This window comes from Lycorma delicatula, chromosome 12 (assembly GCF_047948215.1).
Source record: "Lycorma delicatula isolate Av1 chromosome 12, ASM4794821v1, whole genome shotgun sequence".
NCBI classification, from domain to species: Eukaryota; Metazoa; Arthropoda; class Insecta; order Hemiptera; family Fulgoridae; genus Lycorma; species Lycorma delicatula.
In genome coordinates this window covers 47,050,369-47,078,199 of record NC_134466.1, presented here as the reverse complement: position 1 = coordinate 47,078,199, position 27,831 = coordinate 47,050,369, and the positions used below count along the sequence as shown (strand labels likewise).

Below are 27,831 nucleotides of genomic sequence, written 5' to 3'. Positions count from 1 at the left end.
ATGTACGTAGCTAAGAGTATGTTAATTTTGATAGGTACATAAATAAAGGCCTAAAAAAATAACTTGAAAATAAAAAGTCATAAACAATTAACAAACTTGAGTGAAATAACATTATTATACTGTTATAGTTGACATAATCAACTATCAGAACGTTAGCAATGCTGTAGTTAAACTCTACTAGTATTTTCATGAGCTTTAAAAGTTAATTAACCCTGTTTGGGGGGGGGGGGAATAAACCCCCCCAATTTGTATGAGGAAATAAACTTTACTTGACAAGCATTTGATATTATCATTAGGCCTATCGTGAAGCCACTAAAAGAAAACTCTACATCAGTCTACAGATAATTCCCCAACCATGTACAAAGAAAGCATGGCTCTTCAGGTTTCAGCATTCTCATTGTAGAAGAGCACGTCAGACCTGCATCTACAAAACTAATAATGAAGAAGAAGGGATCAAGATTATAGGTACAGGCAGCAATGCAATTGATACTTTGATGTAACAAGAGAATGAAATGTTATATGAAGAAACAAGTGCTGTCATCCAAAAGTTCATTCCTCTACTAACACTGACCCATGTCCTATTATTTTCAGTCAGTCATCACTGTACACCACCTACTATGTAAACATGTCTAAAAATGACATTCAGTAATTGAATCTTTAACAAGGAAAAGAATGGTAATGATATTTATATCATCATCTGACAGTCCTTTATGGTGATGAAACTGTTGCTTGAAGTACTGTAAGTAAATGGGCAATAACATTTTGTGGTTAACCAGTTCCTATGACTGATGAGAAGCACCAAAAGGAAGTGAATGAATCGATTTAAAATAAATGTTGCATTACACAACAATGCATAGTCACCCAGTTAGGAACATCAAAAGAATGATACACTAGTACAATATACTATTAAGTGGACTACCGTAAAATCTTTTTGCAGCAGGTGCCATGCAAACTCACATAAAAGACAACTAAAGGAATATTGGGAACAGCTTTTGAAACATCATCATGAAAAAGGAGATGACTTCCTTTTCAATATTGTGATAGGAGATAAAACTCAGATTCAACATTACAATCCCGAAGAAAAACGTCAGATTGGAATACTGATTGTTCAGCACAACAAATTAAATTCAAAATATAACTGCAAAAAAAATCTGTTGATAATATTCTGGGATTTCAAATATATATGCGTGTGGCTGATTGTCTGGATCGACTATAAATTCTGCACAACATATAGGTACATTAAAACACCTTAGGATATGTTTGTGTGCATTCAACAATCCAGAGACAATAATTCTGCTATTCAATAATGCTTGACCGCAAACATTGTGTGCAATCGCAGAGGCTTCCAATTTGAATCTCCATATTTACCCATTTTGGCGCCCTGTGATTTTCATGTCTTTTCACTACTAAAGAGGAATATTATGGATATTCATTTCACCAGGGTTGAAGAACTGAAGGACACAGTGAGGTTGTGGATCAAGAAGACCCCAACAGCATTCTTCAAAAACAAAAATGAAAAAATTGGTTCAATGTTGGATGAAATGTGTAACTGTAAATGATGACTATGTGAAAAAATAAATATAAGTTTTTGGAGCAAACAAAATGTACTTTTAAGCAATATCTGTTTTATTTTACTGTTTCTTTTCATTTGTGATTTATGAAAGACTGTGCATTACATTTCAACTCTCACACCATCTTTCTCAGGACTTATGGTTTCCAAAAATTCATACGAATATATGAAATGAAAGTCATATAACATTACTTTTTTTTTTAACAAAATAACAACAAAAAATTTATGATTTTTAAACCAGAATTACAAAACCAAGAAATATTTATACCATACAAGACTATAAATATACACGCACAAAGGTTAAATTGATCATTAAAACTTTTTACAGTTCATTAACACAACATTAAAAAAATAATTCATATTTATTATTTATGTAATCAGCATATAAATAATACTGTACCTGACTAGTTTGAAGAATAACTTCAGCATATGGTTTAAGTTCTGTTTGGCATTCTCGACTTAAATACTTTAATGACATGGTAGCACTAAGTGCTGCATCAGAATTATTGAGACCCATTAGTAATAACGGTATAACACGCCCCAGAATATCTGGATGAAAGTCTAGCCAGGTTGCATATGAACCTAAAACACATAAAAATAAAATTAATAATAAAACATATAATTTTAAACATGAAAAACCATTTTGATTAATCTTCTTTGGATAATTAGTTGTTACATGCTGATGTACAGTTTTTTACATTTTGTAACTGGTGCAAAATGTATGTTGTCACCAGTAATTTTTTACAAATATTATCTCTTTAATTTCTTGTAATGTATTGCTTTTACTTTGTAACAGTATACATACAAGGGTTACAGAACAATGTTGTAGAAAGGCAAATAAACAACTAAAGTATTATAATTAAATTATACATAGTATACATCATAATCACAATAGAAATCTTTCTGGACTTTTTCTTATGATCAGAAAAAAAAATATTTATAAGGTTGAATAATTCTCTACTGCTGGGTTACACAGCTCGCATCAACTCTGATTTCAAGATCTTTCTACATGAAATTTTCTTTGGTAAAAAAAAAATTGTGCTCTTTGGTAGAATGTAGCATCATAGATTTCTTTTTAGATAATGCTTATTTTTGTATAGAAGTATTTAAACTTTTATCACATAGTTCTGTTTTGCCTCCAAGTGATGACAATTAATTTCCTAAACTATTTTAGGTGGCAGTAATTTTGGTAGTGTTGATGAGATCGAAAACATTATCAGCGAGTGGTTGACATAACTGGAGGCAGATTTTCTACAATGATGGGGAAAAAAGAACTGACACAACATAGCAAATATTTTTAATTTAATCAAAATAATATAAAAAAAAAAAATGGAAAAAGTAAAGCAAGTTTCATTTGTAAATGCCAAAACATTTTCTTAAATTATTACAGCCACATGTTTTTTTTTTAATATTTTCCATACAAGTACATATTTTTCAGCCCATTCAAATTGAAAACTTTATTACTTAGCGAATAAATGGTCCTTACAGAAACACTAAATATCTATGCTACGCATGAACTCTTATTTTTTTCATACGTAGAATTTTAAGCAACACCAATGTCACTGTCAACAATTTTTTAAGAAAAACACAAAATCTGACATTTGTAACTGTTCAATGGTGAATATTTTAATCTGCAATAATAACACTTGGAAGTAGAGGAAATACACAGTATTTGCTACGGTTGAGGAAATAAAAATGCCACGTTAGCCACACTATGATGCCAAAAATAATGCCAAGTTATGAAACAATAATTTCCTGGTCATAACTACTACTTCAAACAGAAGACAGATTCTGGGAAACATCTGCTACACTGTATCCCTATGTTGCCAATTGACTTTGATGGCGCATGGCACCTTAGAACCTTGTGGTAGCCCTGAAAAGGGCTGTTTATGTGCCTGACAAGTTAGCTCTGAAAAGGGATGCTGAATCTGATCACTCCAGTGAAGAGGCTTGGCTTGTTGGGTGGCAGTTTGGGAATTGTGGCTTGTACAGTGGAATTGGATCAAGCTTTCCTTTTAGCGGCAGTTGGATCCCTGCTACAGTGTCTGCTATAGTGGTGGTCCTCAGTCCTGCAGCGTTGGGTTGGTGTCTGTTGTCTTCCACTGGTATGACCGACTGGGTTCTCCCAAGAACCGTTTCATGGCTGTATCTTTACACTACACCTCCTGGCACTACTGGACTTCATGCCAAGCCTGCTGCTCTGGCAGGATGTTGGCATCCGCCGTGAGATCCCATGTTAGGCCAGCTAGGGGACTTCCTTTTTTCTCCTGGTGGTGGCCTGAGAATGAATACTCTCGCATTTGGCCATGCATGGTGGAGGTTTGTCAGCTGGCTTGGCATGAGAAATGCATGTGCAGGTGCATAGGTGGAATGCAAGTTTCCACAACATCTACTGGCTAGCATCACACTCGCAAATAGTAAGCACAGCACATTATAACACTTTATAGATTTGTGAAACAAATATTCTATGCAGTGATTCAGAATCCTAATTTTCTTCTGGTAGTTCAATATTATTTTTCATAAGTAAATGCAATATATTTTTATCTCTGTGCTTAATTGTATTCTCCAAATAGTATTGTTATTGTATTAGTAGTATTGTAATTGTTTAGTAGTAAGTATCATTTTTTTTTTTTTATATAGCAATAAACATAACAGCTTATATATTTTTAGAAAAGCGTTATCCAACTGATAGTTGAAATATTTTTAAGCTTACCTCTAATGTTAAAAACCACTTCTTTTATATATATATATATATATATATATATACAGTGTCCATAGTCTTTCCATGATTTCAAAAAACTATTACAGTTACAGCTGTGCGATTTGTAGCAAACAAAAAAAAATTATCAAGTTTTTTTTAATATTGGTTTGTTGCAGGTAGAGAGTACTGTGATTAAATTTTTATAAAATGGCGTGTCAATCCAAGAGAAAGCTCAATGTGTGTTATGGTACCATGAATCAAAATCACCGATTGCTATGCAGCAAAGTTTTAGAAGGAAACATGGACAACCAGCACCTGATAGCAAGCGTATCGTTGCGTGGTATGCAAAGCCTAAAGAGAGCTTCAAAGCTTAAAGAAAGTGTAGTTGACCTTCTGCGAGCAGGGTGATGCGTTAGTGAAGAGAAGGTTGAGGTTGTGCAGCAAGCATTTCTACGCAGCCCTTACCAAATTGACTCATCGTGTATCTCAGATACACGTGAACTAAGGATTCCCTGATCAACAATGTATAAAATTTTACACAAGAAACTAACATTGCACGTGTATAAGATACTGCAACATCTACAGCCAGATGACTGCCCTTATCATGCTGCCTTTGCAAACAAGATTTTGCAATGGATTGATAACAACAATGAGTACCTGCAGCGTGTGTACGAGGCTACTTTTCACAACTCATGGAAATTAAACAGGCATAATGTGAGAATATGGGACTCAGAAAATCCGTACTTTACCAGGGGAAAAAAATTAGAGATTCCTCTAAAGTGAATGTGTGGTATGGTTTGATGCACAACAGAATCATTGGTCTCTCCTTTCCATTGAGCAATCAATAACAGTTAACATTTACCTGGATAGGTTGCAACACTTTGCTATATCTCAACTAAATGACTAGCAATCTAGGATTGTTTTCCATCAGGATGGTGCATCATTACATTGCGGGATTACTAGTTTGAGATTTTCTGAATGAATCATTTCATGGGTTGGATAGAGTGCGATGGTCCTACTCCCTGACTACCATAATCACTAGACATAACTCCCTTAGACTTTTTCCTCTGAGGTTATGTATACATCCGTACCTGACCTGGACACATTGAGATGGAGAATAACTTAAGCTGTTACTATTGTTACCGAAGAAATATTGAGCAACACATGGCGTGAAATTGATTATCGGTTGGACATTCTATAAGCAACAAAAGGTGCACATGTTGAAGTTTATAGACATGGTAAAAAAAACTTGATAATTTTTTTCTTTCTTTTGCTACAAACTTTATAAGCTGTAACTGTAATAGTTTTTTTGTAATCATGGAAAGACTTTATGGACACATTTTATATACGTATATATATATATCCTTTATTCATACAGAATAGTATACATAAAAAATACAAAATATAGTCTCATAAAAGAAACCTACCAACAACATCTAAAGCAGTTGTTGCAACATGAATATCTAATGTATCAAATGGTAATGACTGAAGAACTGTAAAAAATACAGGAAGATATTTATTTTCATTTTCATCAATGTTTTCAGAAACTGCAGCAAACGCATGAAGACATGATTCTAATGGTTGCCATGCTGATTTAGCTGATATAAGTGTATTCTGTAGCTGAGTTAATAAAATCTCTAATGTTGATTCATGTAACACATTACAACAGTACATCTATAAGGAAAAAAAAAACATTAAAAGTAATTTTTCTTATATTAAAAAAAGTTAAAGATTTACAGTAAATAATAAAAACACGAACAATGTGTGTGTCAAATTAAATTCATAAATGTGTTTAATGTAATGTGTAAAGTATATCACTAACACAAAATTGTTATTAAAAGCTCAGATCATGTTTGGCCTAACTAAAGTCCAACTTTTACAATGCATCCACCTGAAATATAAGGTATAGCTCAATGATGAAACGATATCAATATTTAAGAAAAGGGGAAATATCAGAATTTGTTTTATAAAATATTTATTTATTCTTTATGTGCTCTATGGCGTTGGTGTGGCAGAGGAAAAGTTAAAGACTGCTAAACTGGTAAATCATGTAAAATTTTTTTGCCTGCTTATAATTTTATGAATCATATAAGAATGATGATATATATATATATTGAAAAAAAAATTATTGTAACTCATTTCAAACGATTAATTAAACAGAATTTTGGATAGTAAACAAGTTGACAAAACAATAATGATGTTGGTTAATATAAGAAGAAGACACTTGTTACCCACTTATGAATATGTAAAAAAACAGTTAAAAGTCCCAGAGTAAGGAAGGAAATTCGAAAAAGTGAATGTAATGGAAAAAGGCACATCAAAATCAGTACGTTGCATGCTCCTATGCATTATTCAGTATAATAACAAGCTGAAAACATGGAGACTAAGCATTAAATTCACAGATGAAAAATAACAGTTACATACATTTCATCACCATTCATTAAAAAAAAAAAAACTAATGTAAAGAAACAAAAGACTCACAGATAATTTTATATAAGTTTAATTTTAACCAAGTATACATTTCAAAATATCATTTTCAAACAATCAATTGTTTTATATTATATTTATAGTACATGTATTTTATGTATGTAAGTGCTTAAAGGTTAACTAATTTAGAAGTTAAGAGAAGAACCCGAGACCAACTGATCTTAGCTTTTCATTTCTTGGAAAAGAATTTAAGATCTATTCACAGATCATATTACTCATCACATCTTCCTTGTTAGTATAGGTATGTAGATACACAATCCAAGATCATAGTAATGAAAACTTAATTTTAATATAATCATACATTTACTGTACTTTAAATCATCAAATTGTACTATTGTAACAGCTAAAAGATTTACAATATAGCAGTGTACATAATTGTTGAAAAAGATTCAGTCGCTTAATATTTTACTTCACTTTATAGAATTCCAATTATCTAGATAATCTCCAAACAAGTTTTTTATTGAATGCAAGCAATATAAAAAATACACTTCATTGCAACATCAAATCATCAGAATTATTTTAAAAAATCATCTCTTTTTACATTTTAATTTATTTGATAGTATAACTATTCAAAATATACAGAATTCTGTAGCTATAGAGGATTCCGTAACAAAGTACTAAAAAATAACAAAGAACAAAAAAAAAAAGTTTGTTTATGTTTAAAGATGTTTTGTTAACAAAGCATACAGAATCCAGTAAAAGTGGGGTATCTGAATATACAAACCAACACTAAATAAGATGAATAGTTTTTTAATAATAATCCAAATCCAAATAGTTTTTTTGGGGATTTAGGCATGATCATCTAACCTAATTAATTATTTCACAATAACTGAAAACTCAATGAGTGGTATCCTGGAGATTGAAAATGCTGAGTAAATATAAAATGTCCAATGGCTGAAGTCACATTAAATAAAATATCTTGATAGATCACACAAATTACATACCTGTAGACATAGTTTCACTGCACGCTGCTAGCAGTACTAATTACCACAGCAGTCAACAGTACTTAAAGAAATAAATAAATAGTATGATAGGGTTACTATAGATCAAAACCTGCTGTAATCGAGACATATGAGAACTGTCTATATTTATACTTTTTTAAGTTTTTACTTAAGTTTTTCTAAGTTTTTACTTTTACTAAACAACATAGAACAGATAAAGCTATAAAGTTTCATTACATTTTTTTAGTAATTTTAACATTATCCTTGACTTTGATTTCACTTCAAGCCATTCATCTAAATGAACAATACCATCAGAAAATCTGAACATTTTAATTTTCTTATTAGGATTGTAACATAACTCTCAAAATTTTCCTATTAATTGTTAAGTGCTTCTTCAATGAAGGTTAGTTTATAAAACAAGCACGATGTGGAAAAATGACAAAGCTGAAGTTTTAATTCTTGAATGGTAAGTGGTACCAGTTATAGCTGAAGACTTGAATCAACACATGTATTCAATATACATTAATGTACTATGTCTTTTTCAATTAATAAGTTTTAGAGACTGAATCTGTAGGCATGTTAGGTAATTGAAAATCAAAAAGCTAACATCTTGAAACTTTTACATAGCAAAAACCCAACAAAAATTCAAGTGCATTATATTTGCATTGAGTAGGCAATAGTCAGTAGTTAAGTTTTCCACTGGAGTACTAATTTTCAAGAAGGGCATAACAAGCATAAATAATAAACACCACAATAAAGGTGAATAAGTCTAAAATGTAATTAGACTTTCTTGGTCAGTGAGAAAATATGACAAGCCATCTGGATTTCAGCAACAACAGTATTCTAAATTTTAAATAATAATTGGAAAAAAACAAAAAATTTTGCCCGATGGTTCAGTCACTCTGAACAACTGAACTAGAAACAGAAAGAATTGCTTAGAAATTGCAATATCACTGAAATAAAAGATTTTTATTGTAGATCATGCATTTCTATTCTGAATAGCCATTAATGATAAAACATGAGTTAAAGACTTTGAACTAGAGTTGCAAACATACTCAAACAAATGGAGTTCATTTTATCTGTTTTCAAAGAATATTCATGACTGTGGTCAAAGAAACGAACAATGAACTTCACAGAGATCACATTTCCAACTTCACCAAGATCACCAGGAAAACATTGTGACCAGTAGAGGTTCAAGTGGTAAATTGTACAAAAAACAACCTGACTGCTTAAGATAGGCCACTTACATAACAACTGGTGTGACCACTACTTAAAGGAGTACTGTCTAAAAATAACATATACATCTAAGTAAAAAATAGTATGAATTATTTATGAAATGTTTGTTGTATAAAGAAACTGTAAAACAATAAGGATACCTCATTGCAATCCCTTCTGCATAAGATGGTTTCTGATATTTTTTTTTAATATCAGCAACGTGAACCTTGCTAGTTGTAAATAAATTTTCCCTCTCTACATTTTGATCCTAATTTTCTATGAAATTTTAACACCTTTAACTAACGTCTGGGCATTAAACTAATGCCATACATCAGCTTAGATTAATCACAGAGCTAAAATTGTCTTTCTAATGCCATGCACTTTCTGAGATTATTTTTCATTATAAAGATAAGATACAATAACTAATTTTATACATATTAACAAATAAATAATACAATTAAGAATTACTAAAGAGGGTGAAGATAGATAGACCAAAAGCTGTTTTTTATATTCTGCGATATTTTCATTACGAAAGCTGCTAGTCTTCTCCAGTTCCTTTTTTCTAACAAATTCTCCATTTTAACAATCTAACCCTTCACTTTACAGTACTTTCAAAAAATTCTGTTACATGTACGTTTCTGATTACATCTAATTTCTCTGCATTTCTTACCACCTTATCTTGAACACACTCATGCCATCATGATACCTTCATGATAACCTTCAAAAGTACCTTCAAAATAACAAAAATGGACCCACTGATGATAAAACAATGAGAGATAAATAAAAATTACCAAAGTGTCAGCAACATCTTGTCTATACCATCTAAATGTCTCTTTATCTTCAGATGAAAATTCAGTGCTATCATGAGGATACTGAGATTTCCTTAACAATATTAATACTAATTCTTGATAAATAGGGCCAAGTATTGGTAACAAACTGGAATAATCAACTGGTTCCAAGTTAATTAACTCATCCTAAAAAAAAAAAAAAAACTAACTTAAGTAAAACAAACTACTAACAAAAAAAGTCAAGAGCACATGAAAAAAACATTACAATTTCTAAGCCTGTTATAATTTCTATTTTATTTCAATTATATTAAAAACCATTAATTGCTGACAATCTTCAATTTAAAGTACTATCTAAATTATAACTTAAATTGTTCAAAATAACTATAAGCTACAGTTCCAAGTAGATATGAACAAAAATTTACAAACATCACAAAACTGCTGACTGGTTATGATGACAATTACTTCATGTAATTAATTGTTGGATTAAAGTATTTTATATAGAATAATTTATTAAGATTCATCATTATTTCATAATAATGTTGGCACAAAATGATAATAATAATAATGATGACAATATTTTTGATGCACAAAATGTTCATACATTTTATGCATCTAATCTTCTAATACATCTAGTATTAAAGTATTGTAGTTTTTTATAGAAAGGTAGCAAGGAAGAGAATTAAATAAAAGTCAAGGTTTAAGTACGAGGTCTGTATTTTTGTAACGTGTGATTTTCAGGAGCAACAATACAACGTAAAGTTTTGCGTGAAAATTTTCACAGAAATGTTTTAACTTCTGAAACAAGCTTACAAAGCTCTGGATCTCACACACAGTGTTATGAATGATTTTCACGATTTAAAAGTGATCGTCAGTCAACTGTGAGGATGACCCTTAACCAGGAAGGCCTTCGACTTCAACTGATGACACTGTCAGAAAATCAATGATCTGGTGCATGCAAATCGTCGACTGACTGTCAGACAACTTGCAGAAGAGGTTAGCATCTCAATTGGATCATGTCATGACATTTTTGAGTGAAAAATTGAACATGCATGAAATTGCAGCAAAGTTTGTTCCTCGTTTGATGGCTGAACAGCAGAAAGAACACAGAGTGTATTTGTTGGCAACTTCTTAAACAAGCCAATGACGAAACATTCATGCAAAGGATCATAACAGGAAACAAAAGCAAGATTTATGGTGACAAAATTTCAATCATAAATAAAATTTGCACATTACAAAAATCGCTACTAACACTTAAACACGTTGCATCAAATAACAATAACATGAAAACTAAATGAGATATCAACAATCTAAGAATATGTGGTTACAGTGGAGGTTATGCGGAATGCGGAACACAATGCTGCAAACCACACGTCACTAAATATCTCCATTGGTGTGTAATTAAAAGTATTTTAAAAGATACTAGAGAGAATTCAGGCAAGAGCCGAAGGAAGGCTGAAAGAGGAACAATATTGTTTATGATAAAGTAGATTAACTGTTGATGTCATATTTGTAGTAAGGCAACTTCAAAAAAGGACCTATGAATAGAAAGTATTGGCTGATAGCACTTTTGTATATGAAAATATGGCAGAATGGGTAGACAGTATAAAGAGGCATTAAAGAAAAAGAGAGTACAGGAATTGTGGAAAAAGTGAAGGTAGGAAGTGTTACTTTCTCAATATAAAAGGATAGACAGTGTGGACATAATAGAAAAATTATCTGAAACAACATAGAGCACTATCATTTTTGCAGAACAAAGGATTGCTGAAGAAGACTATAGATGTGTTTGAGGGAATGATTAGAGCAGTGGTGGTTGGTGACCTGATTATGTGAAGGAAACAGTACGATAATACCAGATGTACAAAAAAGAATATCAGGGTTTTAATTGCTTTCATATTTCTTCAATGAGGTGTACAATGTTGATTAAGGCTAGAATCAAATAGCAAAAAAGACAGTTTTAGTTAAACGTAAGGCAATAGAATAGTTAAGGAATGGTAAGAGATCATAATGACCAAGGGCATCTAAAGAAAATAGAAAATGTTGAACATACCAGGGAGTCTTTGTTTTGAAGTCCTAAAAAATCTGATCGGAAGGTTGGCTGTGAACTAGCAATACCGGTGATGACAAAGAGGAATGTTTTAAAGTTTAATGCTTACATATGCATCCATAATGTTTACAATTTTTAAAGGCTTTGAAGCTCAACAACTGCACTGTGCATGCCAACATTCTTGATTGTATTGTGTTTAGTGATGAGTCAAAATTTCATGGAAGTGGAAAAGGTAAAACACATAATATATGTAATTTGGAAGTCAGAAAGTCCCCATGAACACTTGAATATGAAAGGGAATTCCCAAAATTAAATGTTTTCAACACAATATCCTGACAATAAGTTTACAGAATTCTGTTTTCACTGAAACAAGCATAACAGGTTGGTTATTTGGATATGCTACACACACATCTCTTTCCTCAACTGCAAGATGGATCAGAGAATTTTATCTCACAATAAGCTTCCTTAATAGTATAACTCTGTACAGAATTGGTTGAATGACATTTTCCCCAGCTGCTGGAACGGTCAGAATGGACTCAATGACAGAACTTGTTCCAAGTTCTCGGCCTCCAAGATCACCCGATCTCAACCCAAGTAATTTATTCCTTTTGGGTTTTATAAAGAAGCTTGTTATGCACCTCCAACACCTACTTATCTACCCGACTAAGTACCTTCTTCAATGGATGAAGCAGCTGCCTCTTCCATTACATTAACATGCTGGTTAAACTAGAAGGACAAACTCTCCCATCAATTGCATGGGTGCTTCATGACGGAAGGTGCTCAGATTAAATACTTGTAGGAAAAACTGTAAGTTACGCTTTCATTTTATTTGTAATTTATTCTGTAACTCTAAGCTGAGAAATTAAATGGCTTTAAAACCTGATTTTCTTTTTTGTATACCCTGTGTATAGAAGAAGTGGATGTGTAAAGAAAAAGTGTATGGCAGTATTGGATGAGATATAATGTAGAGAAACTTGAAGTGATATCCATAAAGATGGAAGACAAATCCATCCACAAGACGGAAGACAAATGGTTGAAGACTAGATAAAAAAATTAAAGCACAATGATTAATATTAGAATTAAATTTAAACTTAACAGATAATTTTTGCTAACATAAATAACAAAAAAAAAAATAATGTCCATTAATCTTAAATTTTGTTTATTTATCATTTAACCTTTATGGATAATTATCATTGCCAAATATCAACAAAATCATTATAAAAAAATTATCAAACAATACTGAAATTTAAAACGTACACATTAATATAATAATTAACAAAAAAAAATTAAAAATAGTATACCTGTATAATATACCAAATACCAAAAGTAAGCTGACTACATGTTTCTTGTGTAGGATAATTTCCTGGACAATTAGTACATGACAAAATAACTTGCAACAATTGTAATGACACATCACGCATTTCTGACATAAGACATCTCAATAAAAGTTGTGAATGGGCTTCACCAACAGTTACAAATAAGCTGCACAAATTTGTCATTAAGTCCTGAAATGAATTCAAGTTTACAATATAAAAAAAAAAACAATAAAAATAATTTAATACATCTGATGCAGATGGTAAATATATAATTATATACTTTGCATGTTTTTAAATAAGGTACATTTTGAATTTGCTGCCTATAAACACAACACGAACAGATGACACTTTCATAGCTCAGTTATTTCATTCAATGTAAGCTATCAGGAACAACAGCTTAGTCATTTTATTGTTTATATTCATTCATTTATAGCAAGTGGTAAAATTTCCTACTGAGTGTGAAACTAAAATAAGAAGTGGTGCCGTTCATTTCAAGAAGGGCAAACAAATACTCATTATGACGAATGTAGCGGCTGACTGTCAATGATAACAGACACTTTGATTAAAAAAGTTGATGAAAAAATTCTAGAAATACAGTACTTCATTGTATCATAATTGTCTTTGATGTTTCATAGTAATTGATTTATGAAATTCTGACTTAAAAATTGAACTATAAAAAATTGTGTGAATGTGTGAAAAAATTGTCAAAGATGTTAACCAACACACACAAGGGAAATTGTCTTGCTGCAGAGCATGAATTTTTGTGACGTTTTGAAAACGAAAAGTTCCCATCATCCACCTTATAACCCTGACATAGCTACCAGCAATTTTCTTTTTTTCACCTTAAAGAGTGGCTTACATCACAAAGGTTTGACAATGACAACAAATTGAAAAATGGCATTACTGTGTGGTTTAAGTCACTGGCAGAAGTGATTTGAAGAGGGAATAATCTAGTGAAATGTTATGTAAAAAGTGTTGAAGGTAGCTTGTAAAAATATTTAAGTAAGTAATAAAGTTTGTTCATATTTTTCACTTCAGTTTAATTTTTATTTTAAACAAACCTTATTTTAAAAACATGCCTCATGATTAATAAAAGAAGCCACCTGTTTTTTAGCAGTAAAATTTTGTAATATATATAAACTTATAACTCCACTTCAGTGGCAGTCAGGGATAAAAATTATTTAACAGTAAACAAGTCTTAAAATTGATGTAATAATCTTACCCAGAATTTTTCCAGTTCTAGTGGCCTAAAATGACGATTTAAATCAACAATTTTAGAGTGCACAAAATTAAAGTGTTTCTTATTATAATTATTCATTTTCATTTTTGTTATGTATAAACAAAAATAATATTTTTTTTTTTTAATATTAACTAAATAAGTACCTGGTTATCACAATCTTGACAATGATTAATAATATCTTTCAAACACAGAATTCTCTGTATAAAATTCATTACAATTGATGGCATTTTACTTGCATCTGGATGCGTTAACATCTGATCTAACGCTTCAATTCCAAGTTCAGCAGCCCTATGACAATAAAGAAAAAATAAAGAGTTATAGAAAAAACAATGTATTCTCAGAAAAAAACAACTAGGAATGAAGAACATTTATTCATCCATTACTGTTAACATCCATCAACTTTTACTTAAATATTTTTATTTCACTAACTGTATACTATACTAACTGAATTACAGTCATATACATCATTCTGACTTTATGAATATTTCTGTGGTCCATTAAATATTTTAAATGTTAGTAATAACTCATTCTATCAGGTTTTTCCCAAAAATGAATGGTGTTCATAGAAAAACCAACCTTATTTTTAAATACTTTATATTTAGTAATTTACACCTTATTCTGGCTCTCTCAAAACTACTAATTGTACAGTAAATATAACAGTCCAAGCACTTATTCATAGTTATAATGTTTCCTGGAACAGAATTTATGTGTACAGGTTTGAACACAGTCACAATTTCCTCACTCTTTTACACTTTAAAGAGAAATATTGCAAGATTTAGGTTAGTTTGCAAAAAAACCGTTTCCAGTAGCAACATTACAAGAATAGAGACTAAAACAACAATCACTGCGTGTTTTGATGAAAATTATCGGTAAGAAACGGGACATGTATTTCTAAATCATAACTGGCTGCTTCTTCTCATTGTGTATTTCAAATAAAATTCTTTGTTGTTCATCACTCATGAGAAGAACTTCTAATGAAAGACATCCCTACAGACAATACAGAGGGGAAAAAGAATAGCCGATGCTGCTGGCATTTTAAACTTTGCTACACTGCTCTACGCTACCCAAAGAAGTAGAACCAAGTCTTTGGAAACAGAACACAGCGAATCTCTTTACAGGAAGGTCTGTGAATGAATTCATAATAGACTTGGCTGTGTAATGTGCCTCCAAAAATCCATGTAATGACAATGATTGCTCACAGGATCAATGGTAATTAGTCCAGTATTTAAACAAGTTCCACCTAATGGATGATGAATGTTGGGCCTTCGGGGAGTACAGTAAAATAAACATCTGTCTGACTCCACTACTCTTTGGGAGGAGGGGAGACTATATCACAGTGAAACTTCAAGGCTGCAGGTAAAACTGACCTATTAATTGCTTAATGTATTAAGATTTACAATCTAATTTTATTTCAACAGCAATTATTCATTACTACAATTACTTTTCAGTAAACATGTAAATAATTTTATCATCAAATACACATATTATTCCTATCAAAAGTTATATATATGTTTGATTCATTGCATATTTTAATCAATTAGCAGAAACATTTCAAAATCTTAAAAAATGATTAAACAAAACTTGTTCACATTTTATGTTTACCAATAGGAAGTTTAATAAATTATATCTCTCTTGGAGCAAAATTGAAACTTTAGATTTAATTTTATAAAAATTTATTGAAGAGTACATAAAAAATAGTTACAGATATGTTTTTTTTGGAAGAAACTGGGCTTTTCTGACACTTAAGATTTTTAAAGGTCCAAAAAACTCATCTATAAAATATTCAAACTTGATAAAAAGTGTACGAAACTTGAAAAGGGTATGTGTAAAACAAGTTCGCCATACAGAAAGTTTCCTATGTATAGTAATTAGCATTCTGTTAGCCTAAGGGCTGGACAATAAGGATTGATAAAAATTACTAGACTACACAACAGAACATTTAGGTTAACTGAATATGGTGTTGCAGGTTTTCTACCAGAGTATGGTAAATCCCTGGCACTAAGAAACTAATTGCCTGCTTCAATATTTTAAAAAGGTATTGGAAAAATTTGCATAAAAATATCTAGTTATTAAAAATCAGATACTTACATCAACTTCTTGGAACCAATATAGATTTCAATATTTGTTGACTTCTAACAAAAATATTAAATATCCACCAACAAAATTTTGGTAATTTCGTTTTTTTTATATGTATTTATTGTAATGATTGAGGTTGTAAGAATGAGGACTATGCACAGGATAGAAGTATATATGATTTTCAAAAAAATCTATACATTATATAAAGACAAAGAAAGTTTGTGTTTGTTCAGGATAATAAAAAAAAATTACTAAACAATCGCAACCAAATTTTTACTCGTGTTTCTTGGCTTAACTGAGAAGGTTTTTGATATATTTCATCTCGAAAAATCTTGAAGAACCAACTGATCGATTGCTTTTAGATTTTCAGGATACATTTGTATTATACCATGGAAGATTTTAAGCCACAGACCAAGGCCTTAACTCCCTTGATGGTTAAAATATTAAAAATATTCATTATTTCTTCACCCCCCAGGGTGAAGTTGTAAATTAAAGATATTCATTAAGGAAAAAAAAGATTAATCTTTTTATTTCATTATTATATTTCTGCCTCCATAGCAAAAAAATACGTTATGAATTTTTTGTCGTCAAAGGTGTGTGTATTTTACTTACCATAGCTACTATTATTCTGTCCTCCGTAATTTATTTAGTTTCTTTTTCAGGTTTCTGTAAAGTTTGAATACTTTAATTGTTATATAACAGTATTACTCTCACAATCATGAGGATAACAAACAGAGCAGGGGTCCAAGGTGCTGACCCCTACAACATGGGAATGGCAAGCAAAGCGAGCTCTGCAGCCCTGGGATAGGCCCCATGGCCCCTGAGTTGGCTCTGGGGTTCACCTGGGCACTGAGAGTCCAGGTTCTGGCTAGACACGTCGGTGAGTCTTTTTATAAACATTTGAACTAATTGTTACAATGGCAATATTTTTCTTATTATTTATAGATTCAGTTAAACTGTTTTTATAATAATCATTTATACTATCCTAAACACCAGATGCTTATCTACATTTCAGAATAGAGGTATATGAATTACTCATTAAGAATGTAATTTATTATGAATTAAATACAAATTTAATCATGGTACTGAGAATTACTGTACTTGTACAAAATACTACAAGTTTTTTTTTTGGAAGAAGCAATGAACAATAAAATCAAGAATCATTTAAAATAACAGAACTCTGTATTTTTAAAAAAAAAAAATTATTTGTACAAATTCAATTTAGGAGATTTTAAACAAACCCTCTTAAAATCAAATCTCCTGAAGCTTATTAAGTTACACTACTTAGAAAAAGGTATTTCCAAAAGTCCCATAAATGGGACCAAAATTTGAGGATTTTTAAAATTTAAATTGTTTTTACATGTATACAGATGCTAACAGGAAAATGAAATAGGTTAATTCTAATTTATTACAACAAAACTTTAAAAAGAAACCTTAATTATATTTACTTACTCAGTACTAGATGAGTTTATACTATATTTAATAACAACTCTGACAAGAAGTGTTGCTAATTGATCACAATCAATAAGTGAAATTCCAAAATGAAGCCAGGTAATTGCACACCGTACTGCTTGACATAGTATTTCATTACTATTATCATTAGTAGTAATAGTAGTAGTAGTAGTAGTCGTAGTAGTAGTAGTAGTAATATTGTTACACAAACTGCCATTCGTTTCTGAATTCTTCTCAGCTTCAGCCAATACGGATTGAACTAATGATAATACTGTTAACAAATAAAAATATATGTACATATATTAAACAGCATGGCAAATTGCTCCATAGCAGTAGAAAATACTACTTTTTTACATAAATTAATTATTACTATTTATTGCATTTTCTCTTATTATTTCCATTTAAAACTTTTTCCAAGATCTCTGCTCTGATTCTTAGAACAAAAAAAGTAAATAATAAACTTGTTTTAGCAGCTTTATTTTAAATTCATTTATCACTGAATGAGATATAAGACTTACAACAACTACATCCAGAAAAAATATTGTCTGAAGCAGAAATATCTATAAAAGCAGACAAAGTGACAAAATTCTTTACATATAGTGTTTCGGGAAGTGTTCGCCGAACTTCAGGTAAGTATCATGTAAGTCTTATTTGCTTTTTTTTCCTTCTGGATGCCATTTTGTGATTTTCAATAAAAAAAAATTATTTCTCAGAAACGTGTAAACCTACTTTAATTAAATTTGGTAAATCTAAGACTAATGTCTTGTTCTACAAAATAAAAAATTTTGAAACGTCGCCTTCAAAAATTTCAAAGTGGCAGCCATCTTATTTTTTTTATTTTTCAATATCTTTGTAATTATTTGTTTGATCAAATTTTTACTTTGCAAAATTTATTAAGCATTTTATTTTGAATGAAACAATATTTCATTTGTAAAAATTTGTTGACAAACAACAGAGTTATTGCAGACAATTGACCCGGTAGTAAGCTTGTGTATAATAATTCATGGTGATAATTTTTATTAATTTACTATTATTATTTATTATTAATAGTTTTTATTACATTTAGTGAGCAAATATAAACAGGCAAAAAATTATTAGCATACTGCCAGGTTAATTGTCTGTAATAACTCGATTGTTTGTCAAATCACATTGACAAATTATAAAATATCAATGTATGTAACACCACTGAAGTATCTTTTTTTATATCTGCATTCATTTAAATTTTAAAAATTATTTTTAAACAAATAAAAAACCAATATTAAAGTACTATGATGTATTTAGAAAAAATATTTAAAAAAATTCTTTCTTCAGCTTTTTTGTCAGCCAACAGATGCTATAAAGAATTCAGTATAATTAAACAAAGAGCACATGTATAAGCAAAGAGCACACTTGTAAAAAATTGCCAAATAAAATACAGAACACAATCGAAAACATACCTATCTAGTGACATAAAATACATAACACTAATACACGTCAATGAATAGGCAAGATTTCCAATATTTTGAGAAAAGGTCATGTACTGCTTTCAAAACAAAATATAAGATTATACAAAAAATAAACATATACAGTTACAAATACAGCAACCTAGGAATATTCAAATTAAATGCAATGATAGCACTAAACACATTACAGAAACCACAAACTGGTCATACGTTTACACCCAAAGGAAAACATACAAAAACTACAAATAACAACAGAATAAAATTTTTAAAATCTCCTCATAGAAAGAAATTAAACAAATTTTACATGTAATTATAAATCCAGGACTTCAAAGACTTCAACAATATAAAATTTACAAACCCAAAAAATTTGACAATATATAGAATAGATTGAATGAATATTTGAAGTGTTTTTGAATATGTCTTCAAAAAATATTAGAATTTTTTTAAAATTGCATACATTTTGTATTTTTGACTGATTTGTCTTTTTCCCATGTGATGGCAACACAGTCTCTATAATGTATATCAATCAGTAACTTTCAGCCATATTACATTAATTCAAATTTAGCAGCTGAATAATTAGAATGTATTTTAATTATGAATGGTGATTTATTTCATTTGAAAATGACACAACAAAGGATTTATATTAGCATTTGCATTACAATGAAATAAAGTCCTGTGAGTGATGAAAATGTGAGGGAAGGCTTTTGGCAAAGATGTTACGCTGTTATCAAAGTTTAATGAGTGATAAAAACAGTTTCAAGAAGGCAATGAAGATGTAAAAAGGGTTAGACAACCTAAAACATTGACAAAATAAAGAACAATGTGATCAATAATCGACGAATCAGTATTTGAGAAGTTGTTGAAGAGGTGAGCACAATTTTGATAAGTAAAACAATTTTGACTGACATTTTAGGTATGAAGTGAGTAGCAGCAAAATTTATTGAATTTTTAACAAAAGCAACATCGTAGAACAGTTATTTGCTGGTAGTGTTGTTAATTCAGAATTACTCAAATATGTCATAAGAGATGACAAGGCATGGGTGTATGATTATGATACTAAAACAAAGACAATAGAAGCTTTCTGAAGAATCAAGACCAAAAATCATGCCAAGTTCGATCAAATGTTAAGTTTCTTCTTACTGTATTTTTTTTTGTTTTTAAATTTATTTATTGCAATGGCAATGAAAATTATGAATTCTTACCACAAGGTTGTATTGGCCAACAAACAGTATTACTTAGTAGTTTTACACGTTTATGTGAGGCAATCTGAAGAAAGTGACCATAAATGTAGGTTAACAATTCTTGGATTTTGCACAAAAATAATGTTCCAGCTCACACTTTACTATTAGTTCGTGATTATTTACCCAAAAATAACAACATGCCGATGTCTCAGCCTCCATTTTCTCCAGACATGGCACTCAGCGACTTTTAATTGTTCCTGCTCATAAGAAAACATTAAAAGGACAACGATTTTCGATAATAGATGATATAAAGAAAAATCGCTATCTTTATTATTAAAATTAAACAGTCTTAAGTTCTATACCAAAAATTGCTTTCTACAAATGTTTTGAGGATTGGAAGAAGTGCTGACATGAAGTATGTTGCATCTCCTGAGAACTAATTTGAAGGGGGGCAATAACAATATAGAAGAAAAAGTAAATTACTTTTGATAAGAATTAAAATTCTCACTATTTTGATCACATCTCATATTATACAATTACATATACAAAGAGTCTCCTAACCGTTATAAGACTGGTGCTAAAGTAACTTCATTGAAGAAAGTACTGTCAATTACCAATGAAAGGTCCTTTAGAAAAAGAGAAGTTCATTATTTTAGAAGACAATTTTAAAATTTTACTATGCTTCATCATTCTGTCAGTGACTCAAATTAATGATTTTAAAATTTAAATGAACTGATGCAGACACAAAAGAAGATTTTTATTATAATATTTTAACCTGATGATGCAATTAAGAAACTGTAAAATCCATTACTTAATTTTTTACATAAAATACAGAATTTAAGTTTAATAGTAGTATCATTTTTTACAAATCACATATAGTTTTGAATTTGCAATTTTTTCCCTCATTTGTTGTATATGAAAAATAACAGGAGTAAAACAGAAACGTTGTAACAATAAAATTAATAAGTAAAAAAGAGCAATAGTTATTCTCATGTTTCATAATAACATACAAAAATTATTATTATACAAAATAAAAATAATAATAGTAGTATAAATAAAAGGTGTGATCAAAAAGTATCAAACCTTTTTTTTTATCAGCTATAGCATGGGATCATCATGGAATGTGACCTGGACTCATATTGGTACCATATGATTCACTACTTTGCTGTCACTGCAACCAGTCACTGCTTAACAGCCATGAAAATAAAATGTGTGAGAAGAGCTTGTCATGTTTTTTGTTGGCATTCAAAATGACATAACGTGGTTGAGTAAAGAATCTGCATTAAATTTTGGTGACGCACAAGTAGAGAAAGAAATTAAGGAAGATTCAAACAGATTTAGTTGATCAAGCTTTGGGTGATACACAGATTAAATAGTATTGCTGTTTCCAAAATGGCTGAACATTTGTTGAAATAAACAAACTCTCTGGCAGACCTTCCAATAACAAAAATCCTCAAAAATTGAGCAAGTTTAACAGATGGTAATAAATGATCATCGAATAATAATTAGACATCATAATAAGACGAGGTAGGAATTTCATTTGGTTCAATGCAACTGATTTTAACAGAAGATCTTTTAACAGCAAGATTTCTCAAAATCTCTCATTCATGAACAAAAGAAAAACTGACTGTAAGTTGTGCAAGGCAAGCTTGAATGTGCTAATAGTGGTGCTGATTTTATGAAAAATATAATAACTGGAGATGGCTACGACCTCGAGACAAAGGCACAGTCATCCTATTGGAAACCTCATGTTGTCTGTGGTAAAAGAAAGTCAACCAATCACAATGCAATGTGAAGGTCATGATGACTCTTAATGAAGACATGGTTCATCAAGTGTTTGCTACTGTCAATAAAGAGTAACTACAAGGGCAAACTGTCAATAAAGAATAACTAAATAACTGTTGTTCATCAGCAAAGAGATGCTGTTCGACATAAAAGACCACTGCTTTAGGAAAAAGGTGATGGGAAAATTCATCACCATCCCTTACAGTCCACGCATCAAAAACTTTCCAGATATTCTTGCCAAAACATATGATCAGCAAGCTCCTTATTCACTGGATATTCCTCCCTGCAATTTTTGGCTCTTTTGTAATCTTAAAATTCTGCTTAAAGAAAAGAGATTTGAAGAGAGAGAAAAGATCAAAAGGAATTCAACAAGAGAACTGGTGTTTATGAAAAATTATTTTGAAAAATGCTTCTAACAATGGAAACATCACTGGGATAAGTGTATTATATCAGAAGGGGCCTACTTTGAAAGGGACCAGCTAATTGAACTAAATAGGTTAACTATTTTTGTCTATGAGCCAGGATTGGATGCTTCTTGATCACAACTTGAATGGTAATAAATAAAAATTGCCACAAAATAAAAAAATATTTTTGAAGGAATTATTTGAAAAATTTGTAAGTTAACTTGGAAACCGGCAATGTTCAAGTCCTTTTACATAAATTTTATTTAAAATTTAAAGCTGGCTGACCATTTCAAGTGTAAACAGCCATCTACAAAAGATACAAGACAATAAATATATATATATATAATATATATATAAATTATATATTATTATTATATTATTTATTTTATATATATATATATATATATATATGTTTGTATGTATGTGCGTATATTAAGTGAATAAACATAAAAATATATTAACTGACAAATAAACAGTGCTTATAAAAAAAATGTAAGTATGTATTTTTTGCAAAATTTTTATAATAAAAAGAGGGTATGTAGAAAGAGGGCAATACACAATTTTAGTCATTGCTTTCTCAAATTCTTCTTTTCTGTTGTTTTGAAATAAGACAGTTTGTTGTTATTTCTTTATTTTTTTTTGTCAACTCCTTTCTCTATGCTTATTAATGATTTTCTGGAACCAATGAAATCAACGACGTCGATAAAATTCATTTCTCTGTAATAAGCCTTCAAAGATCAAGCAATACTCAGTTTGTTCTGTAAAGCACCATATTACAAATCCTGCAATCTATGTTACAAAGACTAAAAAGAAAAATCACTTTTGCAGTGCACACCGTGAAAGTGTGAAAATGCTAAACTACAAATTCAGCTATTAGTAAACATGTACAGTATATGTAATACATAAAAGGGAGTTTAATTTTAAACAAATTAATTTTAAATCCGAAAATGGTCGCACCTACAAGGTCTGTTCAGAAAGTAACTGAACATTTTTAATTACGCACCAATGGAAATATTTAGTGATGTGCACTAAATATTAGGTTGGCAGCACTGTTTCACACAACTAATCTCCTCTATATCAAAATGATGTTGGATTGTTGATATCTCATTTAGTTTTCTTATTATTGTTATTTGAGTACAACGTCTGTTAAGTGTTAGGTAGCGATTTTTTGTAACGTGAGATTTCTTGATGATTGTCTCAATGTTGTAGCCATAAACCCAGCTTTCGTCTCTTGTTATGATCCTTTGCATGAATGTTTCATCATTATTGGCTTGTTCAAGAAGTTGCTGACAAATGTCCATTCAATGTTCTTTCTGCTGTTTGGTCCTTAAACGAGGAACAAACTTTCCTGCATCTCTATGTGTGTTTAATTTTTCAGTCAAAATGTCATGGTATGATCCACTTGAGATGCTAACTTCTTCTGCACGTTCTCTGACAGTCAATCAGCAATTTGCATGCACCAGATTGTTGGTTTGCTAAATGTGGGTGTCATCAGTTGAAGTCGAAGGGCTTTCTGGTCAAGGGTCATCTTCAGTTGACTGATGACCACTTGTTAAATCGTGAAAACCATACGTAACATTGCGTACATCCCAGAGTATCATCTCTGTAAGCTTGTTTCAAAAGAGAGAGTAAGCTTGTTTCTGTAAGTTTATTTCACACAAACATTTCAACGTTTCTGTGAAAAAACTTTTCCTGAGTTTCACGCAAAACTTTACGTTGTATTGTTCCTGAAAACCACATATTATAAAAATTGCTACTAACACAAACACATTGCACACAAATAACAATAAAATGAACATTAAACAAAATATCCACAATCCAAGAGCATTTGGTTACAGAGGAGGTTATATGGAAAACAATGCTGCCAACTGCACATCACTAAATATCTCTGTTGGCGTGTAATTAAAATGTTTGGTTATTTTCTGAACAGACCTCGCATTTCCTTATAGTTTCAAAAGCAAATTTATTTTTCAAACAGAAAATTTGCTTTTTGTTGATTTTATTTAATTACTTCAAAACAAAATTTTCAATATGATGTGAAACATCAAAAACAAAAATAAAAATTACATCTATATATCTTTTTTTTTAATTTTTAATCTTATTCTAAAAACAATGCTAAAGACACTATGTTTTCTAAGTACTGTTTATTTGTTAATATGTTTCACTATTATATGTCCATTATGTTTCATGTTTATTTATATAATTTATCTTCTTGTACATGAAAGTACATTTTCTAAAAATCTACTGATGATGATTATAAACAAAATGGCCACCTAGGTTTAGATTTTAAGTAAGATTTTTGTAAGTGGTTTCTGAGCATAATCTTGATAAGAATTTATTTCAATAACAATGTAGGATGGCTCTTTATTTGTAGATAAGTAAATATTTAAATATGCTTTTAAATAGGAATGAAAAAAATTAAAGCTTATTTAATTAGCATTAGTTGAAAACTAATGAAAAGAATTATAGTGCTTTTAAAAAAAGAAAACTATTCCATTTAAATATATCTGTTAACCATTTTCAAGATGTTCACATGTTGTGAACCAATACATGGTGAATATTTATTTTCGTTAATTAAGAAAAAAAAATCAATAATCACATAATTTAAAACCTTTATGAAGATTAAAAAATACACAATCAATCCTTTCTTATTATTTTCATTTCTAAGAATAAATTCCAAAGCTTCAAGCTTTGTTTTAACCTCTTAACTCCTAATTAATAATCGCTTGATAACTACTCATTAACAACTTTTATGTTAGAATGACAATATAGAAACTAAAAATCTTAGCCAAATATATACTGTACTGGCTAAAATCATATGGAAACTGATTTAAGGGCTTCTGTTTTTATTAGTTTCATATAAAATGATTTTCATCTTGAGGATATAAAAATAACAAACTATACAGACAGATTACCTTGTGGTGTAGTCTTTTCCAACTCATGTCTAACAGTTGCTTTATGTCTTTGAATCATGTTCATACTTTCAAACTATAAATAAAAGGAAAAATAAATTAATAAGAAATATAAGTTTTTGATGTTTTCAACAATATAAATACATTAAACTAACCTAGTAATAATGCATAAATATAAAAACTAAACACAAAACGTTTAAAATTATTTATTTTTATTATATTGTGATGTTGTAGGCTTAAATAAAATGCTCAAACATACCTCTTCTGGTATCACAGTCAAAACTTCTAACAAAATCCAAACTCTTCTATCAGGGGCAAGTCCTTGAAAATCAGATGACTGAAACATCACTAACAATTCAGATATTGCATTTGGCCAATAACCTGGCATTGTCTGTAGAATATAAGCTGACAACTGTAAAACACAAGTAAAACAAAGTCTGTATATATATATACATATATTTAGTATTAAAAGGAGTTAAATTTATGCAATCAAGTGAAAAATAAAAAGATAATATTTTTTCTTGTTTAACTTAATCCTGGTTTTCACAATATCAAATAATGAACTACTGTTTACCACACATTTTTTTTCACACATAAATCTCACATAACCATTTTGATCTTTATCACACTATATCTGCCTATATTTATAATAAGTCTAACCTGTATGACTACTATATTCCGACTAACAATTCACCGCTGAATCTCTTTCACACACAATTATAAGAATAAAATGTATATGTATTTTATATTACGTTAACCATCTAACTTCTTGAAATCCATATGTCACACATCCACGACAGCTGCTTGTGGTGACTGAAATGTAGTAAGTGATTTAGTTTAAAACAACCAAAAATTTCATCTAAACTGTAAGAATCACTAAAAACTATTCACTGACTCAATAAGTTAAAATTTATCAATGAATTTCAGAAAATTTTTATTGCTTCAAATTTTTTACTATTAATGGTTGACGAACTATTAAAATTAAACAAAAATTTAATTTAAAGATTAAACTTTTTTTATCAGAAGGAACAGTAAGCTTAATTAATTTTCTGTAAAAAAAAGTTTTTATTAAGTGCAACGTGAGCAAGTAAAAACCAAAATTTATTTCTAATCAAAAGAGGCCAACCTGTAGGTAAATATTTCAAGCACAGAAACAACAGATATTACAAATATTTCAATCATGTAAATTGCTATATCCAGTTAAAATAAACTTTAAATTAGTCCATCAAGATACTAAATACAGATTAAATTTAACAAAGCCAATAAAGAAAACTTTTTGTTTTCATTGTAAATAGAATGAAAGGATAACATAAAGACAAAACACATCCAGCAATTATTAATCTAACTTTAATTATAAATATAGTTTGTAACAGCAGTCCCATAAAATATTAAATCAACCGTCCACCTAAGAAAATAAATTGTGGTGTAATAAAATGTTCAATTTAATTATAAGAATAGTTTATCTGATTTTGATAGCTGGAACGGCAAAAAAAAAATTTAGTATTTACTTTAATTTTAAACACAGGAACTTGTATGGTAATCTCTTACAGAACATGATTTAATCTGAATAAAAATATTATCATATGAAATATAATGCTTTCTATTTAAGTAGTCCTGCTCACCCAATAATAGTGTTTCTCAATAAATTTTTACTAAAAACCATCCTCAAATCTCTATATAAGCATTATTAAATGAATGATTCAAATCAGCCTACACTAGCTCTGTATTTAAATAATTATCAGTACACATACACCATAATTACAAAAATTACGATTTATATATAATGCTTACATAACAACAGGAAAAAAGCCATCTAACCTTTTTTTGCTACTTATGTTTCTTTTTTATTTTTATTTTTTGCAAGTAGAAGATTTTACAAAATAATATACTAAGGTGGTAAATCTTTTAACAATAACAACCTCACTTATGATAATAAATCCTTAACAAAATCAATAAAGTTTTTTTAAACAAATAATCAAGCCATTAAAAAATATAGTGATGTTATATTCTACTAATTAAATTTGAAAATAAAAACAAACAGAGTTGCATAACTTTACTAGTGAAGCTGGGAAAGTTATACAATTATGGTTACTGAGGACTTTGCCCTTGAAAAACTACAGCTTAGGAGGAAAATTTAATAAATATTAAAGTACGTAACTAAAGAATCAATATGTAAGTAAGGAATTATGTAAAAAAAATTGTTGTATTTGAGTAAAATTTTGAATAGAACCCTTGGTGGTTATATCTCCAACCCCCCGGAGCAATTATCACCAAAAT

General features: G+C 29.9%; 1 protein-coding gene across 1 annotated transcript in view; it reads right to left on the bottom strand.

The window, feature by feature from the left end:
* cdm (importin-13-like protein cdm) overlaps nucleotides 1–27,831 on the bottom strand; it is a 73,933-nt gene that overhangs the window by 27,172 nt on the left and 18,930 nt on the right. The window contains exons 3-10 of the mRNA XM_075379490.1: nucleotides 25,814–25,966; nucleotides 25,558–25,630; nucleotides 17,831–18,101; nucleotides 14,446–14,590; nucleotides 13,048–13,251; nucleotides 9,706–9,888; nucleotides 5,699–5,945; nucleotides 1,971–2,152 (exon numbers count right to left, since the gene is read on the bottom strand). Of these exons, the coding sequence (XP_075235605.1) occupies nucleotides 1,971–2,152; nucleotides 5,699–5,945; nucleotides 9,706–9,888; nucleotides 13,048–13,251; nucleotides 14,446–14,590; nucleotides 17,831–18,101; nucleotides 25,558–25,630; nucleotides 25,814–25,966 (1,458 nt within the window). The remainder of the gene's footprint in view (nucleotides 1–1,970; nucleotides 2,153–5,698; nucleotides 5,946–9,705; nucleotides 9,889–13,047; nucleotides 13,252–14,445; nucleotides 14,591–17,830; nucleotides 18,102–25,557; nucleotides 25,631–25,813; nucleotides 25,967–27,831) is intronic.